Source organism: Polyodon spathula, chromosome 23, assembly GCF_017654505.1.
Source record: "Polyodon spathula isolate WHYD16114869_AA chromosome 23, ASM1765450v1, whole genome shotgun sequence".
Classification (NCBI taxonomy): domain Eukaryota; kingdom Metazoa; phylum Chordata; class Actinopteri; order Acipenseriformes; family Polyodontidae; genus Polyodon; species Polyodon spathula.
Window position 1 is genome coordinate 13,715,102 of NC_054556.1, and position 19,833 is coordinate 13,734,934.

The 19,833-nt window shown below is 42.6% G+C and overlaps 1 protein-coding gene across 1 annotated transcript in view; it reads right to left on the reverse strand.

Moving 5' to 3' along the window:
* slmapa (sarcolemma associated protein a) overlaps positions 1 to 19,833 on the reverse strand; it is a 97,221-nt gene that overhangs the window by 32,812 nt on the left and 44,576 nt on the right. The window contains 5 exon segments of the mRNA XM_041225082.1: positions 3,413 to 3,548; positions 4,642 to 4,713; positions 6,037 to 6,132; positions 6,651 to 6,713; positions 17,922 to 17,958. Of these exon segments, the coding sequence (XP_041081016.1) occupies positions 3,413 to 3,548; positions 4,642 to 4,713; positions 6,037 to 6,132; positions 6,651 to 6,713; positions 17,922 to 17,958 (404 nt within the window).

Consider the following 19,833-nt stretch of genomic DNA (forward strand, 5'->3'; position numbering starts at 1 on the left):
ACACTAAAATAACATACTGCCTCCAATTAGTTACACCTTACCTTACCGAACTTAATACCACCGTTACATGAACGCAAGTTTAGACTGACAGTTCAGTCGAACTGGACTTCGGGTGCAATTGAAAATGTTTACTACATGAGAGGTCTAACATTTTGTATCTTTTTACTGGACAACACTAGTAACGAAATGTAATTCATACAAAACAATATAGCTGTGTACCATCATATTTAGACTAGAACTGTCTACACCTAACTAGCTTAGATATATTAGGTCAGAGGTCAAGCACACCAACACATTTAACAACATCAAGTCCCGATCTCAAATTGCTGGCTGAGACCAACAGCATAGTAGCATTTACAGCTGCAAAATCAAAATGGGCTAGAAGGTATTTCCTGATTATCAGGAATTGTGGTAGTTCAGCAGCTTCGTACAATTAGACACAAAGGGTTCCCCACAGTTAAACTTGACCCAAAGAATCACAGAATAGACGTGTACCGAGTATAAAGTAGGGAGTCATCGAACAGTCGACTAGGAAAGTGACAGTGGGCATCAAACTGCTTGTGTTTCATACGTCACGCGACAGTAAATCGTGCACTTTCGGACACTGATGCAGTTGTAATTCATTAACATGTAAATTAGATTTTAGAAAATCAATAGATAGATAGTTTTAGACAAAAACAGAGCACCAGACATATTTTAAAGTGGTGACTAGTCAACCTATTTGACTATTTTCAACAACTGACAGTCAAATTGATAGTCATTCTACCCCCTCCTACAAAGCCATCTTGAGGCAAGTCACAGTCAAAGTGAATGGTGCTGAGGACTCTTCACAGCTCTGATAATAGACAGTTAATCTTTTTTGGTGGGAGAAATGATCAATTTAAGTAGAATCGGTAGCAGGTTTACAAACACAAGGGGGATGCTAACAACTTCCCTAAATACATTTATTTTTATTTATTTAATTTATATAGCGCTTTTAATACAAAAGTATTGCAAAGCACTGCACAATACATAGCAGGAAAAAAAAAACACAATACATTTGTAACAGTATACACAATACAAAAGCAGCAATTTTAAAGTTACATTACTTTAAAACCCACTAAGATAAGAAAGACAATTTATAAAAGTGTGTGTCTTGACTTGAAAAATAACAGGCTCAGCTTCCCTGACAAATGAATAATTCCATAATTTCGGAGCTCTACCAGAAAAAGCCCTCCCTCTTGTGTTGCTTTTGTTGACCCTAGGAATAACCAGCAGCCCGCATCCTGTGATCTCGGAGCGCAGTTTGGAAGACACAGGGCAGTAATTATTGCAAATAACTAGGTGCTAATCCATTCAGGGCCTTGTAAGTTAACAGCAAAATCTTAAAGTCAATTCTATACTGCCCAGGGAGCCAATCCAAAGAGGCCAAAACAGGGGTAATACGCTCACTTTTCCTTGTTTTAGTCAAAATTCTAGCGGCGGTATTCTGAACAAGCTGCAAGCAGGATACCAAACATTTTGGACACCAGAAAAACTGCATTAATCAATTCCAGATGAAAAAGGCATGCACTAGTCTCTCTGGAACAGGTACAGAAATATTGGCTTATTTCTCAAATGGTAAAAATATACTTAGTAAGTTCCCTAATAGGAGTCTCAAATGATTGATCAGGATCAAAGATGACCCTAAACTTTTAATTTCTAGTTTAAGTTTTGATGAGAGACTGCAAGGGTTGAGCTCATGAAATCCCACATTTCCTTTTAGTTAGTTCTGTCAGCCCATTAGCATAGCCTCTGTTTTATCTGAATTCATTAGAAAATTCTGTGACATCCAATGCTTGATATCTGTAAGGCAAGTCGCTAATAACACCCAGGCAGAAGAAATTCCTGGCTTTAGGGAGAAACATAGCTGGGTGTCATCAGCATAGCAATGGAAGTTCACTTCATGCCTGCGGAGGGTGTCACCTAACCACCTGCTGCGTTAGTTATATCTTAGTATCTGTTTCATTGAGTGAATCCTTTGATACTCTTTTTTTAAAGCTGTTTATAAATCTTTTTTTTTATTATTTGTTATTACAGGTCTCCCAGTAAAGAAATCTTTTATTTTGTGTTAATTTGCATAACATTTTAGGAAAACATTTTTAAAAGGAACAGCTTGCAATCTAGCATCCAAATAAAATATAATGCAATTAGTCTGCAACCTTACTTCTACACTTTGGATAATCAGATGCAATTCAGCTGATCTCCAAGAGCTTGTTTAATTGTATATTTCAGTGGCTAACTAAACAAGTTGAGAGTGAATTTCTCGCACACTCTGCTTTGTTAGGGTGTGTCATACAAAAAGTGTAAGAGAAACTCCACTTGTTTACAGGTAGCCACTGAATGCAAACGTATTACAAGGCATTTATTCTAAGCATTTCATCTGTCTCCATAGAACCTGTTGTGGTTAAACATTGAAAATGCTTTGTCACTGACTACACTGCACCAAAATTAGAAGTGCAGCTGCTGCTAATAGGCTCCAGTGGGGACATAACTTTTAATAGAGCGAGCTTTAAACACGTGGCAGTCAGGCTCAGAAGAGGGCAGTGCTTTGTATAGCATGGTCCTCAAGGGCTTCCTCACAGAGGGCAGTGCTTTGTACAGCACGGTCCTCGAGGGATTCCCCACAGAGGGCAGTGCTTTGTACAGCACGGTCCTCGAGGGATTCCTCACAGACGGTAGTGCTTTGCACACCACGGTCCTCAAGGGGTTCCTCACAGAGGGCAGTGCTTTGCACAGCATGGTCCTCGAGGGATTCCCCACAGAGGGCAGTGCTTTGTACAGCACGGTCCTCGAGGGATTCCTCACAGACGGTAGTGCTTTGCACACCACGGTCCTCAAGGGGTTCCTCACAGAGGGCAGTGCTTTGCACAGCATGGTCCTCGAGGGATTCCCCACAGAGGGCAGTGCTTTGTACAGCACGGTCCTCGAGGGATTCCTCACAGAGGGTACTGCTTTACACACCACAGTCCTCAAGGGGTTCCTCACAGAGGGCAGGGCTTTGTATAGCACAGTCCTCGAGGGAGTCCTCACAGAGGGCAGTGCTTTGCACAGCACAGTTCTCAAGGGAGTCCTCACAGAGGGCAGTGCTTTGTACAGCACGGTCCTTGAGGGATTCCTCACAGAGGGCAGTGCTTTGCACAGCACGGTCCTCAAGGAGTTCCTCACAGAGGGCAGTGCTTTGCACAGCATGGTCCTCGAGGGATTCCCCACAGAGGGCAGTGCTTTGTACAGCACGGTCCTCGAGGGATTCCTCACAGAGGGTAGCTTTGTAACAGTCCTCAAGGGGTTCCTCACAGAACACAGTGCTTTGTTTCTCAGGGAGTCCTCACAGAGGGCAGTGCTTTGCACCACAGTTCTCAAGGGAGTCTTCACAGAGGGCAGTGCTTTGTACAGCACGGTCCTTGAGGGATATCTCAGATTTTCTCCTGAAGAACCCGCCTCAGGGACTCTTTGGCTGTTGTCTCGTAGTTGTGTTTGTCTTCTTGCAATGCTACCAACTCCTTTCGAATGCCATCTTCAGTTTGGTTCTGCAAATACAGCAGTCAAATGAATGAACAGAATAACTAGGGACACAGGTTAGACTCCTGCATCAGGTCGGGTACACACAGCGCCCGTGGGTCAAGTACGAGTCGAAATGTGAACTTTCGCGGTTTGCGGTTCAGGTTAAAAAATAAATAAATTCAGGTCTGAATTTGAATTGCCTAAAACATTTTCTGTCCTTTCAGTGTACTCGTCTGTAACCCTTTCCTGTAACGTAGGAGTCAGCTGAGTAAGCAGTATTGTTCTCACTTGTTTGATATGTAGCAAGATCTTTTTATCACGTCTGCTTGGTGATATTCCCACCTCTGCCACTGACTGACTCACTGTGTGACTGAGTCACTTAACCTCCTTGTGCTCCATCCTACGGAAGAGACGTTAAATCAATCAACCAACGTCCTATTGTAAGTGACTCTGCATATAATGCACAGCTCACAGCCTACCTCTAAAGCGCTTTGTGATGGTGGTCCACTATGAAAGGTGCTAGATAAAAAAAAATAACGAGTGAACGAGGTGAAATCAGACGCGTGGAATTATTTTGCAATCATAGCAAATGAAAAGAAACATGTGACTGGATCCGTTGCTTGTAAAACCATTATATTTATGAATGCTAGCCGTAACCTGGTAAATCATCTCTGTGAAAGCACAGGTGTAGCTCCCTTTCAACTGGTGGCACACAAGGAAGAGACAGGTATTTTAAAGTAAAGTAATTAGATATAGTTAATGTTACAAAGTTAAAATATATCCAGACAACCAGAGAAAGCTACCATGCTGTATAGCTTATTGTATAAACCCAATCTGTGGAGAATGGTAGAGATATCTGTGTGTGAATGTGAGAGCGTGACAGAGTCAGTTGACAAACACTTGTAGCTTCGGGTCGGGTTGCAGGTCTTATTAAAGCGGGTTGCGGGTTTGGGTCGGGTCCTGATCATAAAAATTGGATCCACGCAGGACTCTAACACAGGTAGATAAACTATACAAAACAACTGCTGCCCTATTTTAGTTTGTATTTAACATAAGCGATGTGCCAGAATTTAACGAGAGAGAGAGAGATTTTTGCAAGAAACATAATAAAATACCTACTTTTGAATAAGCTTGCAACTGGTTTCCCATGACTTCTAACCTTGAAAGCAGCCTATCTTCATCTATTAAAGCCTGTTAGGAAAAAAAAAAAAAATTTATATCAACACGACCCCTAACACACTTAAGAGACAAATCAAACTTAAAGACGTGAAACTATTTAACCCTCCGTCGAATGACAGTAAACTACTGAAGTTAATAAACTCACAACTACATTCAGGTGGCAAGGTTTAAAGAGACACACTGCTTTAGTTCAATTGGATTTCTACACAAGCTAGAACACAGGATACTGTGCATGTGCCTGCTTTTTCATAACCTGGATCTAATTGGGGTTTTACACTGGATTTCTTCCTTGATATAACCCCTTTATGATCTTGATGTGCTCTGCAAGTGTGGGGACAAAGCTATAGGGCCAAACGTATGTCTATGGATATCACTGCCCTACACACTAACTTGGCCTTTTCAGCAGGTGTTGTTTCATCAAATCTCACTTTCCCTTTATCTCTTTCTCTTATATTCCTGCTTCCCCAGCACTTAATGAAAAAAGGCAGAAGACTTAGACTTTCATGCTTAAAAAAAATGTACAACAATGAAGGAAATCTTGGGGTGATTTGTAAATGGCTCAAATGCAATAAATCCTGCCAATGCAGAGTGAATCCTAAATGTTAGCAGCCACTGACTCCGAGGATGTTTTGTGATGGGCACCATGAATACAGCTGCGGGTCGAATGCAGGGATCTCAAACACATTGCCGCCTGACTGGCTGCCACTACGCTGGGTGAACCTAGAAGTGGTTAAATGCTGAAGCCGTAAACCACAGGAGTATCTTAAAGGTTTAATAAAAATATTTCTTCTTAAAACGAGTCCAGCGAAGTTTCATTATTTATACCATCCTGATGTACTGTTAACCTGTAAATAAATACTGTACATAAAAATTAACCTACATTTTTAAATATACTAGCTTAATATAAAAGATTACTTTTCTTTTGCATTGTAGCATACCAATCCTAAAAAATGCTGACATGCATGTCAGTGCATTCTCGTGCTTTGCTTGGTCACAGCTCTGAACAATCAGATTCTATTCTACTGAATACAAATATTTATACCAACATACAGAACAATATGAATGGGACTGAAGACAGACCTGGCTTCTGGAGAGAAGAATTATCCAGATTATTGTTTCAATTGATGTACATTGTGAGGGAGCACACACAGGTAGAGAAAACAAATGCATTCCCCTATAGCCTGAAACCCCTAAAGCTAGAGTAATGGTTAGTTATACAGCTGCATGTGGAGTGGACAGCTCTGGAGTCACGGTCCTTTCCCCTCGTACTTTCGGCCTGACTGTTTGTACAGGTGACCTGGTGAGTCAGTGCCCTTTCCCCTAGCCGTTCCCTACCTGCCAGCTGCTCTCTGATGCCTCCTGTGTGCTGGCCTGCAGGCGCTGCAGGGTCGCCAGCTTCTGCTCCAGCATCTGCTCCCGGTGTAAGGCCTCCTGATAATGAAACGGCAAACAGGGTTACTAGAGAAGGTCTACCTGAAGCACCATAGTCTTTTCATAAAGGTAAACCAACACTTTTTTTTAACAATTAACCAAATGTAATGCTGGCCAATAGCTCATTCGCTGGAGTACAGGGTTTAATTACAGATTTGTACTATAATACAGTATGATTATGACATTTAAATACTGGTATTCATTTACATTTTGAAAGAACATCTGAACATGAAAAACATTTTCGTCCCAACAGTATTACAAGCCAAATGCTAATCAAACATAATTGAACACCTGCAAATTAAAGTGAAAGGTATAAATCAAACTGGAATAGAGGTAAACTGCCCCTGTAAACTGGAAGCCCATGGTTGGTATTTTTCACAAATTGCCCACAGTGGAAAAATCAGGTTCCAAGAGTTGGTAAACATGTCAGTAGCATTCTAATCATTTAAACTTTATTCTAGCCAAATCTGAAGTGCTTTTACAGCAGCTTACCAGTAGAGGTCACTATCACACCATACCTGTAAATACTGAGAGAGCTGAAACAGTTCCTGAGAATACATACTGGGAGTATTAGCAGCAACCTGCGGGGCCAAAGGAAATAGTTGTCAAAACCTGGAACTTTAACATAATTAAACCATGTACATTAATTCCAGGCATTGTAATCCCTGCAAACTCTGCTGCTTGAAGTGTTCTCTTTATTAACGACTTCTATTGCTAACTGAAAAGAAAAAAAGTAGTTACAGTAGATGGAGATCTGATGAAGCATGGGTTTCCATGCATGACCCCAACCAAATACAATACAAAAAAAAATTACAAAGATTCCAGGAGTCCTAATACAGATTGAAATGGCATCTGTAGATCCACTGACACTTGTATGAACTGAATAGACTTAATCTAAAATACAGCACCAGAGATTTAAGAAGCCAGCAGCTGATTTGCATCTGGCTCCCCTGAACTATGTAGGGGTGAACACAATTGCAGATTAATTTGATATAATCCACATGTTGGTTGTCTAATCATACATATGATCTTCTGAAGCTGCAGTTCTCTATTGTGTAACAAAAAGCACTTCCCCGCCTTTTTCTCCGGTTTCAGCTAGAGAGAAGTGGCCGAGAAGAGCTCATTTACAGCATACAATGCGAGCGACAGGAAGTGAAAGGATTTTAGTGGCATTTTCTCAGCTGGTTAATAACACGTGTAGCATTGCCTAGTTCACAGTGATGCTGTCAAACTCAGGATCTGTTCACCCAACTCTTTGCTACTGCATCACAATCTCCAAAACAATTTGAACTCACAGCTGGGAAACTCAACTAGAGATCTCGTTGGCTCTGGTGCCGACACAGCCATTCAATGTTCTGTTCATGTATAAAGGTGTACCTGTGCTGGCCCTGTGGGCACAAAGTGAATAAACTAAACTACATAGGTTGTTTCTGGGGTTTATAAGCTTAAGGAAACTGAACAAAACTAAAAAGATCAATACAGAACCTGTAACATTCAACTGTGCAAAAAAAACACATCTGTTTTTGAAAGGTCTGAGTACCAATGCTGATTTAACCTCTCAGATTCCCATCACTGACTGTACATTTTCTAATGGTATGTTTACGTTTCAGCTGTTTGACTGAAAATGAACTTTGAGATCCCACACCCTGTCAAACAGGAATTCTAGGTGGTTAGGTTATTTATTCTACAAGCAAAACCTGTTTAAACAGAGACACACATTTACAGAGCAAGCCCAACAGAAACAACAACTTTGACTGAACTACTGCACACGGCAGCATGTTCAGACAGCAGGAATAATGGAACGTCCTCCAATCCGGTAGATCTGTTTATCTCACTGTGGGTTCACAACTGTCTTTCAGAGGCAATTGTTTATCCTTTAATCCTTGAACAAAGCTTGTGTTCTTTATGACAGCAATGCTTGTGTTTGTACTTGCCATGTGTTTTACTTGCCCAGGCTGTTTGATATGAGGACAGAGGTTTATAGTTCATGCCCACGTGGACGTTTTGCTAAATACAGTAGTACAGTATCAAGGACAGGCAAATGGAAGGTGAGCCATATTGTTTCTTCATGTGCTTAACACATTACAAATTATGAAATCATTCACAATGCCTTTGTCATCATTTAATCCATGTGTGTTTTTACTGGGTTACTATGCACAGCTTAGAGACAATAGTGAATGTGAAACGGAGAACAGTCTCTGCATGTTAACCAGGACTTTGGAACTGACAGAGATAGCATGCTAGATACTGACAGTGTGATTGACTAGAATAGTTAATCAAGTGCAACTTTCCCAAACCATTGTAGTTGTACAGTGCTAATTACTGAAAAATGTCTAAGTCTATGAAACTATGCAAAGTCTTTTAACCCTCCGAGTAGTACAAAAACTTACCGGTACGTTCGCTGTTCTTAGGGAGTATAAACGTACCGGTATGTTCTGCAACTTTAAACTTGAATTACTGAGTCTACAAAACTTCTTATAACAAGATATGTTTCTGTAACACTTTTTATTGGTCTCTTGTGCCCTCTGCTAAATATTGACTGAATTACATAGAGTAAACCATCACAAAATGTCAAGTGTTTGTAAACCGGCGAAAATCGCTCAGGGTGAGAAAGAAGTATTAGTAAGAATAATAATGAATTCAGATTTAAATTCAAATGCATACAATTCTTCCACTGAATCGGATGTTGGCGAGTGTGTCAGTGAAGACATAAATGAAGAATATGTACTATCAACAGATGTACAACAAAGAGGCAGCGCCAAGCTCTGTGCATTGCGCCATGCTTCAGTATCATACGCTGAAGCATTAGACACTCACTCCCTCCGCCCCGACTACCTGTTTACCAGGATATGATTTATTCGTCTCTCTCCCTCTACCCTCTATAGTTCATCCCTTTTTTTGTTAGAATGTGTTGTTGTTCCAACTCATTGTTTTGTCTACCTGTTATTTTTTTTGTCAAAACCTTTCCCAATTATTAAATAAAAATATATATTTGTTTTATTTATTTATTTACTGTAAAAATGATTTGTCTGTATTTCACTAGTATTCATTACATATATACAAACATATAGCTTTCAGCTTGTTTGTACACTGTACTCATAATAATCAAGCGCATGCATAAGAAAAAAAAAACACAACAACTCACACCTGTAGGACCAGCAGTGCATTTTAGAACACACTGCTCAAAGGGTTAAATTGTGGTAATGACGATTTCAGTATTTCATAGACCTATCACACACTGTTTTGACTTTTAGAATTACTACTGCTCAGTTTTTCCATAAATGTCTCTTGAAAAAGGGTTGAAATGGTATCGACACCTTTCTGAATTACATTGCTGTATTACTTCCAATGTCAAATACATATACACATGTTTTCCGAAATATAAAAATTGTAAAAAATACATTATATTTTATATGGCAGTTGAATATGCCATCTAGAAAACAAAAGATTACAATTTTATAACCAAAAACTTTCTCATTCAACGTTATATATATGAAAGTAACATTGTGAAAAGGTGCCGACAGTGAAACTACCACGCATATTAAGGAGGCGTGAAGTACATGGAACGGGAGATAATACAGTCTTCCGTCTAACCTTAGTATATTAAAACAAATGATTGAAATGCCAAGCCACCTGCACTGCACACAATCAAAACTGCAAGCCACCCACACTGCACACAATCAAAACTGCAAGCCACCCGCACTGCACACAATCAAAACTGCAAGCCACCCGCACTGCACACAATCAAAACTGCAAGCCACCCGCACTGCACACAATCAAAACTACAAGCCACCCGCACTGCACACAAACCACAAACTCTCCATACTGCACACAATCAAAACCACAAACTCTCCTTACTGCACACAATCAAAACCACAAGCAACCCGCACTGCACACAATCAAAACCACAAACTCTCCGTACTGCACACAATCAAAACTACAAACTCTCCTTACTGCACACAATCAAAACTACAAGCCACCCGCACTGCACACAATCAAAACCACAAATTCTCCGTACTGCACACAATCCAAACCACAAACTCTCCCGCACTGCACTGCACACAATCAAAACAAAACCACAAACTCTCCGTAAACACACCAAAACCACAAACTCCCGCACTGCACACAATCAAAACCACAAACTCTCCGCACTGCACACAATCAAAACTACAAGCCACCCGCACTGCACACAATCAAAACCACAAACTCTCCGTACTGCACACAATCAAAACTACAAGCCACCCGCACTGCACACAATCAAAACCACAAACTCTCCGTACTGCACACAATCAAAACCACAAACTCTCCGCACTGCACACAATCAAAACCACAAACTCTCCGTACTGCACACAATCAAAACTACAAGCTCCCGCACTGCACACAATCAAAACCACAAACAACTGCACACAATCAAAACCACAAACTCTCCGCACTGCACACAATCAAAACCACAAACTCTCCGTACTGCACACAATCAAAACTACAAGCCACCCGCACTGCACACAATCAAAACCACAAACTCTCCGTACTGCACACAATCAAAACTACAAGCCACCCGCACTGCACACAATCAAAACTACAAGCCACCCGCACTGCACACAATCAAAACTACAAGCCACCCGCACTGCACACAATCAAAACCACAAACTCTCCCGCACTGCACACAATCAAAACCACAAACTCTCCGTACTGCACACAATCAAAACCACAAACTCTCCGTACTGCACACAATCAAAACCACAAACTCTCCGCACTGCACACAATCAAAACCACAAACTCTCCGCACTGCACACAATCAAAACCACAAACCACTCCGCACTGCACACAATCAAAACCACAAACTCTCCGCACTGCACACAATCAAAACCACAAACTCTCCGCACTGCACACAATCAAAACCACAAACTCTCCGTACTGCACACAATCAAAACCACAAACTCTCCGCACTGCACACAATCAAAACCACAAACTCTCCGCACTGCACACAATCAAAACCACAAACACTCCGCACTGCACACAATCAAAACCACAAACTCTCCCGCACTGCACACAATCAAAACCACAAACTCTCCGCACTGCACACAATCAAAACCACAAACTCTCCGTACTGCACACAATCAAAACCACAAACTCTCCGCACTGCACACAATCAAAACCACAAACTCTCCGTACTGCACACAATCAAAACCACAAACTCTCCGTACTGCACACAATCAAAACTACAAGCCACCCGCACTGCACACAATCAAAACCACAAACTCTCCGTACTGCACACAATCAAAACCACAAACTCTCCGTACTGCACACAATCAAAACCACAAACTCTCCGTACTGCACACAATCAAAACTACAAGCCACCCGCACTGCACACAATCAAAACCACAAACTCTCCGTACTGCACACAATCAAAACCACAAACTCTCCGCACTGCACACAATCAAAACCACAAACCTCCGCACTGCACACAATCAAAACCACAAACTCTCCCACAAACTATCCGTACTGCACACAATCAAAACTACAAACTCTCCCACACTGCACACAATCAAAACCACAAACTCTCCGCACTGCACACAATCAAAACCACAAACTCTCCGCACTGCACACAATCAAAACCACAAACTCTCCGTACTGCACACAATCAAAACTACAAGCCACCCGCACTGCACACAATCAAAACCACAAACTCTCCGTACTGCACACAATCAAAACCACAAACTCTCCGCACTGCACACAATCAAAACCACAAACTCTCCGTACTGCACACAATCAAAACCACAAACTCTCCGTACTGCACACAATCAAAACTACAAACTCTCCGTACTGCACACAATCAAAACTACAAGCCACTCTCCGTACTGCACACAATCAAAACTACAAACTCTCCGTACTGCACACAATCAAAACTACAAACTCTCCGTACTGCACACAATCAAAACTACAAACTGCACACAATCAAAACCACAAACTCTCCGTACTGCACACAATCAAAACTACAAGCCACCCGCACTGCACACAATCAAAACCACAAACTCTCCGTACTGCACACAATCAAAACTAAACTGCACAAACAAAACCACAAACTCTCCGTACTGCACACAATCAAAACCACAAGCCACCCGCACTGCACACAATCAAAACCACAAACTCTCCGTACTGCACACAATCAAAACCACAAACTCTCCGTACTGCACACAATCAAAACCACAAACTCTCCGTACTGCACACAATCAAAACCACAAACTCTCCGCACTGCACACAATCAAAACCACAAACTCTCCGTACTGCACACAATCAAAACCACAAACCACACACAATCCGCACTGCACACAATCAAAACCACAAACTCTCCGCACTGCACACAATCAAAACCACAAACACTCCGCACTGCACACAATCAAAACCACAAACTCTCCGCACTGCACACAATCAAAACCACAAACTCTCCGTACTGCACACAATCAAAACCACAAGCTCTCCGCACTGCACACAATCAAAACCACAAACTCTCCGTACTGCACACAATCAAAACTACAAGCAAACACAATCAAAACCACTCCGTACTGCACACAATCAAAACCACAAACTCTCCGCACTGCACACAATCAAAACCACAAACTCTCCGCACTGCACACAATCAAAACCACAAACTCTCCGTACTGCACACAATCAAAACCACAAACTCCCGCACTGCACACAATCAAAACTACAAGCCACCCGCACTGCACACAATCAAAACCACAAACTCTCCGTACTGCACACAATCAAAACCACAAACTCTCCGCACTGCACACAATCAAAACCACAAACTCTCCGCACTGCACACAATCAAAACCACAAACTCTCCGCACTGCACACAATCAAAACCACAAACTCTCCGCACTGCACACAATCAAAACCACAAACTCTCCGCACTGCACACAATCAAAACCACAAACTCTCCGCACTGCACACAATCAAAACCACAAACCACCCCGCACTGCACACAATCAAAACCACAAACTCTCCGCACTGCACACAATCAAAACCACAAACTCTCCGCACTGCACACAATCAAAACTACAAACTCTCCGTACTGCACACAATCAAAACCACAAACCACCCGCACTGCACACAATCAAAACCACAAACTCTCCGCACTGCACACAATCAAAACCACAAACTCTCCTTACTGCACACAATCAAAACTACTGCACACAATCAAAACCACAAGCCACCCGCACTGCACACAATCAAAACACACAAACCACAAACTCTCCGCTGCACTCCGTACTGCACACAATCAAAACCACAAACTCTCCGTACTGCACACAATCAAAACCACAAACTCTCCGCACTGCACACAATCAAAACCACAAACTCTCCGCACTGCACACAATCAAAACCACAAACTCTCCGTACTGCACACAATCAAAACCACAAACACTGCACACCGTACTGCACACAATCAAAACCACAAACTCTCCGCACTGCACACAATCAAAACCACAAACTCTCCGTACTGCACACAATCAAAACTACAAGCACTGCACACCGCACTGCACACAATCAAAACCACAAACTCTCCGTACTGCACACAATCAAAACTACAAACTCTCCGCACTGCACACAATCAAAACCACAAACTCTCCGTACTGCACACAATCAAAACTACAAACTCTCCGTACTGCACACAATCAAAACTACAAACTCTCCGTACTGCACACAATCAAAACTACAAGCCACCCGCACTGCACACAATCAAAACCACAAACTCTCCGTACTGCACACAATCAAAACCACAAACCCCCCGCACTGCACACAATCAAAACCACAAACTCTCCGTACTGCACACAATCAAAACCACAAACTCTCCGTACTGCACACAATCAAAACTACAAGCCACCCGCACTGCACACAATCAAAACCACAAACTCTCCGTACTGCACACAATCAAAACCACAAACTCTCCGCACTGCACACAATCAAAACCACAAACTCTCCGCACTGCACACAATCAAAACCACAAACTCTCCGCACTGCACACAATCAAAACCACAAACTCTCCGTACTGCACACAATCAAAACTACAAACTCTCCGTACTGCACACAATCAAAACCACAAACTCTCCGTACTGCACACAATCAAAACCACAAACTCTCCGCACTGCACACAATCAAAACCACAAACTCTCCGCACTGCACCACAAACTCTCCGCACTGCACACAATCAAAACCACAAACTCTCCGCACTGCACACAATCAAAACCACAAACTCTCCACACAATCAAAACCACAAACTCTCCGCACTGCACACAATCAAAACCACAAACTCTCCGCACTGCACACAATCAAAACCACAAACTCTCCGTACTGCACACAATCAAAACTACAAACACTCCGTACTGCACACAATCAAAACCACAAACTCTCCGCACTGCACACAATCAAAACCACAAACTCTCCGTACTGCACACAATCAAAACCACAAACTCTCCGTACTGCACACAATCAAAACTACAAGCCACCCGCACTGCACACAATCAAAACTACAAGCCACCCGCACTGCACACAATCAAAACCACAAACTCTCCGTACTGCACACAATCAAAACTACAAACTCTCCGCACTGCACACAATCAAAACCACAAACTCTCCGTACTGCACACAATCAAAACCACAAACTCTCCGTACTGCACACAATCAAAACTACAAGCCACCCGCACTGCACACAATCAAAACTACAAGCCAACTGCACACAATCCCACAAACTCTCCGTACTGCACACAATCAAAACTACAAACTCTCCGCACTGCACACAATCAAAACCACAAACTCTCCGCACTGCACACAATCAAAACCACAAACTCTCCGTACTGCACACAATCAAAACCACAAACTCTCCGTACTGCACACAATCAAAACTACAAGCCACCCGCACTGCACACAATCAAAACCACAAACTCTCCGCACTGCACACAATCAAAACCACAAACTCTCCGTACTGCACACAATCAAAACCACAAACTCTCCGCACTGCACACAATCAAAACCACAAACTCTCCGTACTGCACACAATCAAAACTACAAACTCTCCGTACTGCACACAATCAAAACCACAAACTCTCCGCACTGCACACAATCAAAACCACAAACACTCCGCACTGCACACAATCAAAACCACAAACTCTCCGCACTGCACACAATCAAAACCACAAACTCTCCGCACTGCACACAATCAAAACCACAAACTCTCCGTACTGCACACAATCAAAACCACAAACTCTCCGCACTGCACACAATCAAAACTACAAGCAACTGCACACAATCAAAACCACACTGCTGCACACAATCAAAACCACAAACACCCCGCACTGCCGCACTGCACACAATCAAAACCACAAACACTCCGTACTGCACACAATCAAAACCACAAACCACCCGCACTGCACACAATCAAAACCACAAACTCTCCGCACTGCACACAATCAAAACTACAAACCACCCGCACTGCACACAATCAAAACCACAAACTCTCCGCACTGCACACAATCAAAACTACAAGCCACCCGCACTGCACACAATCAAAACTACAAACACTGCACACAATCAAAACTACAAACCCGCACTGCACACAATCAAAACCACAAACTCTCCGCACTGCACACAATCAAAACCACAAACTCTCCGCACTGCACACAATCAAAACCACAAACTCTCCGTACTGCACACAATCAAAACCACAAACTCTCCGTACTGCACACAATCAAAACCACAAACTCTCCGTACTGCACACAATCAAAACTACAAACCACCCGCACTGCACACAATCAAAACCACAAACTCTCCGTACTGCACACAATCAAAACCACAAACTCTCCGCACTGCACACAATCAAAACCACAAACTCTCCGTACTGCACACAATCAAAACCACAAACTCTCCGTACTGCACACAATCAAAACCACAAACTCTCCGCACTGCACACAATCAAAACCACAAACTCTCCGCACTGCACACAATCAAAACCACAAACTCTCCGCACTGCACACAATCAAAACCACAAACTCTCCGCACTGCACACAATCAAAACCACAAACTCTCCGCACTGCACACAATCAAAACGCACCCGCACACAATCAAAACCACAAACTCTCCGTACTGCACACAATCAAAACCACAACACAATCAAAACCCGCACTGCACACAATCAAAACCACAAACTCTCCGTACTGCACACAATCAAAACCACAAACTCTCCGTACTGCACACAATCAAAACTACAAACTCTCCGTACTGCACACAATCAAAACCACAAACTCTCCGCACTGCACACAATCAAAACCACAAACTCTCCGCACTGCACACAATCAAAACCACAAACTCTCCGCACTGCACACAATCAAAACCACAAACTCTCCGTACTGCACACAATCAAAACTACAAGCCACCCGCACTGCACACAATCAAAACCACAAACTCTCCGCACTGCACACAATCAAAACCACAAACTCTCCGTACTGCACACAATCAAAACCAAACACTGCACACAATCAAAACCACAAACTCTCCGCACTGCACACAATCAAAACCACAAACTCTCCGCACTGCACACAATCAAAACCACAAACTCTCCGTACTGCACACAATCAAAACCACAAACCACAACTGCACACCAAAACCACAAACACTCCGCACTGCACACAATCAAAACCACAAACTCTCCGCACTGCACACAATCAAAACCACAAACTCTCCGTACTGCACACAATCAAAACCACAAACTCTCCGCACTGCACACAATCAAAACCACAAACTCTCCGCACTGCACACAATCAAAACCACAAACTCTCCGCACTGCACACAATCAAAACCACAAACTCTCCGCACTGCACACAATCAAAACCACAAACACACCCGCACTGCACACAATCAAAACCACAAACTCTCCGTACTGCACACAATCAAAACTACAAACTCTCCGTACTGCACACAATCAAAACTACAAACTCTCCGTACTGCACACAATCAAAACTACAAGCCACCCGCACTGCACACAATCAAAACCACAAACTCTCCGCACTGCACACAATCAAAACCACAAACTCTCCGTACTGCACACAATCAAAACTACAAACTCTCCGCACTGCACACAATCAAAACCACAAACTCCCCGCACAACAATCAAAACCACAAACCGCACTGCACACAATCAAAACCACAAACTCTCCGTACTGCACACAATCAAAACCACAAACTCTCCGTACTGCACACAATCAAAACTACAAGCCACCCGCACTGCACACAATCAAAACCACAAACTCTCCGTACTGCACACAATCAAAACTACAAACTCTCCGTACTGCACACAATCAAAACTACAAACTCTCCGCACTGCACACAATCAAAACCACAAACACTCCGCACTGCACACAATCAAAACCACAAACTCTCCACACTGCACACAATGAAAACCACAAACTCTCTGTACTGCACACAATCAAAACTACAAACTCTCCGTACTGCACACAATCAAAACTACAAACTCTCCGTACTGCACACAATCAAAACTACAAGCACTGCACACAATCAAAACCACAAACTGCACTGCACACAATCAAAACTACAAACTCTCCGTACTGCACACAATCAAAACTACAAACTCTCCGTACTGCACACAATCAAAACTACAAGCCACCCGCACTGCACACAATCAAAACTACAAACTCTCCGTACTGCACACAATCAAAACCACAAACTCAAAACAAAAGCATTCAGTAACATAAAGACGCTGACAATGTCGAACTTACCTTATCTACAGGAAGTGGTAATGGAGCTTGAATGACGCTGGAAAACATTAAAACAGAAATATTTCAGTAACGAAGTCAACATATTTAAAAACACCCTGCTCAGCTGTACGGGACAACAGAGAAAAAAATTAATGTCAGTGTCCTCAGCGAAGGGTGGGAATCAATTGTGCAAGCAATGTAAATATTTAACTCTGAAGTGCACAGTACACACAGGAGTCTGACTTTGGGGTTTTCTTTGTACAGGTGTGGTAACAGTCAGAGCCAGGGCACTGCACTGGAGTGGATTGAACAGTATCCTTTAGAACAGGGGTTGTCTAGTTCGGACCCCCTTTTAAAATCACTTTGGTTTCGTGCGATCCTTGTACTTAAATACTTTTTAATATTAAAACTAAATGATTCGTTTATTGAACAAACAGTAAAATAAAATGGACATACTGGATGTAGTGTTTTTACCTGACAAAAGTTTCAAAATGCAAAGTATGATTTCTTGTAAAGACCGGCCATGCTCCAGTGCAGGTCAGTTTGTACAGGATGTTCTCGTTTCACGTCCCCGTTTGAGAAGCCCTGCTCTAGTCAAAAGCAGCGGGACCCCTGCTGAGGTTTCTTTTATATATACCAAGATTCACTCTCCTCTGGGGTTCAACAAAACGTTTATTATCTTCTCCAGCAGACATGCACACGGTGATACCGATAAGAAAAAGAGCACACGTTGACACTCACAGAAACGGAAACTAAAATGAGGAGATCACTGGCCCAAATCGTGTCCCAACTGCTATAAACTTGTTTGTGTAGATTCCTTTGTACTGCACACTACCAGGTTACATAAATAAAAAAACAACAACTCTGCAGTAACATGGCTAAATACAGCTACTCTCTTCCAGTTTAATCTCTTCTCTCTAAAGCTGTGAATCCACCCGAGACAGCAAGACGTGAAGTCCTCTCTTTATTTTCTCTCCCTGCCAGGTGTTCTTTATCTCCGCAGCTGCCACGTGAAAAGCACACAGTTTATCTAGTCTCTCCACTGCAGGTAACTGGGAAACTCCGACAGCCAGAGGCATGTTAAGTTACAGCACTAACTCCACACCCTGGCATACCACAATACACCACAGTACTTCCCAAAGAAACTACACTGAACAAAAATATAAAACGCAACATGCAACAATTTCAAAGATTTTACTGAGTTACAGTTCATATAAGGAAATCAGTCAATTGAAATAAATTCGTTAGGCCCTAATCTATGAATTCCACATGACTGGGAACATAGATATGCATCTGTTGGTAACAGATACCTTAAAAAAAAAAAAAAAAAAAAAGGGGTGTGGATCAGAAAAACAGTCAATATCTGGTGTGACCACCATTTGCCTCATGCAGCGCAACACATCTCCTTCGCATAGAGTTGATCAGGCTGTTGATTGTGGCCTGTGGAATGTTGTCCCACGCCTCTTCAATGGCTGTGCGAAGTTGCTGGATATTGGTGGGAACTGGAACACGCTGTCGTACACGTCGATCCAGAGCATCCCAAACATGCTCAATGGGTGACATGTCTGACTATGCAGGCCATGGAAGAACTGGGACATTTTCAGCTTCCAGGAATTGTGTACAGATCCTTGCGACATGGGGCCGTGCATTATCATGCTGAAACATGATGTGATGGCGGCAGATGAGTAACACGACAATGGGCCTCAGGATCTCGTCACGGTATCTCTGTGCATTCAAATTGCCATCGATAAAATGCAATTGTGTTCATTGTCCGTAGCTTATGCCTGCTCATACCATAACCCCACTGCCACCATGGGGCACTCTGTTCACAACGTTGACATCAGCAAACTGCTCGCCCACACAACGCCATACACGCTGTTTGCCATCCGCCCGGTACAGTTGAAACTGGGATTCATCCGTGAAGAGCACACTT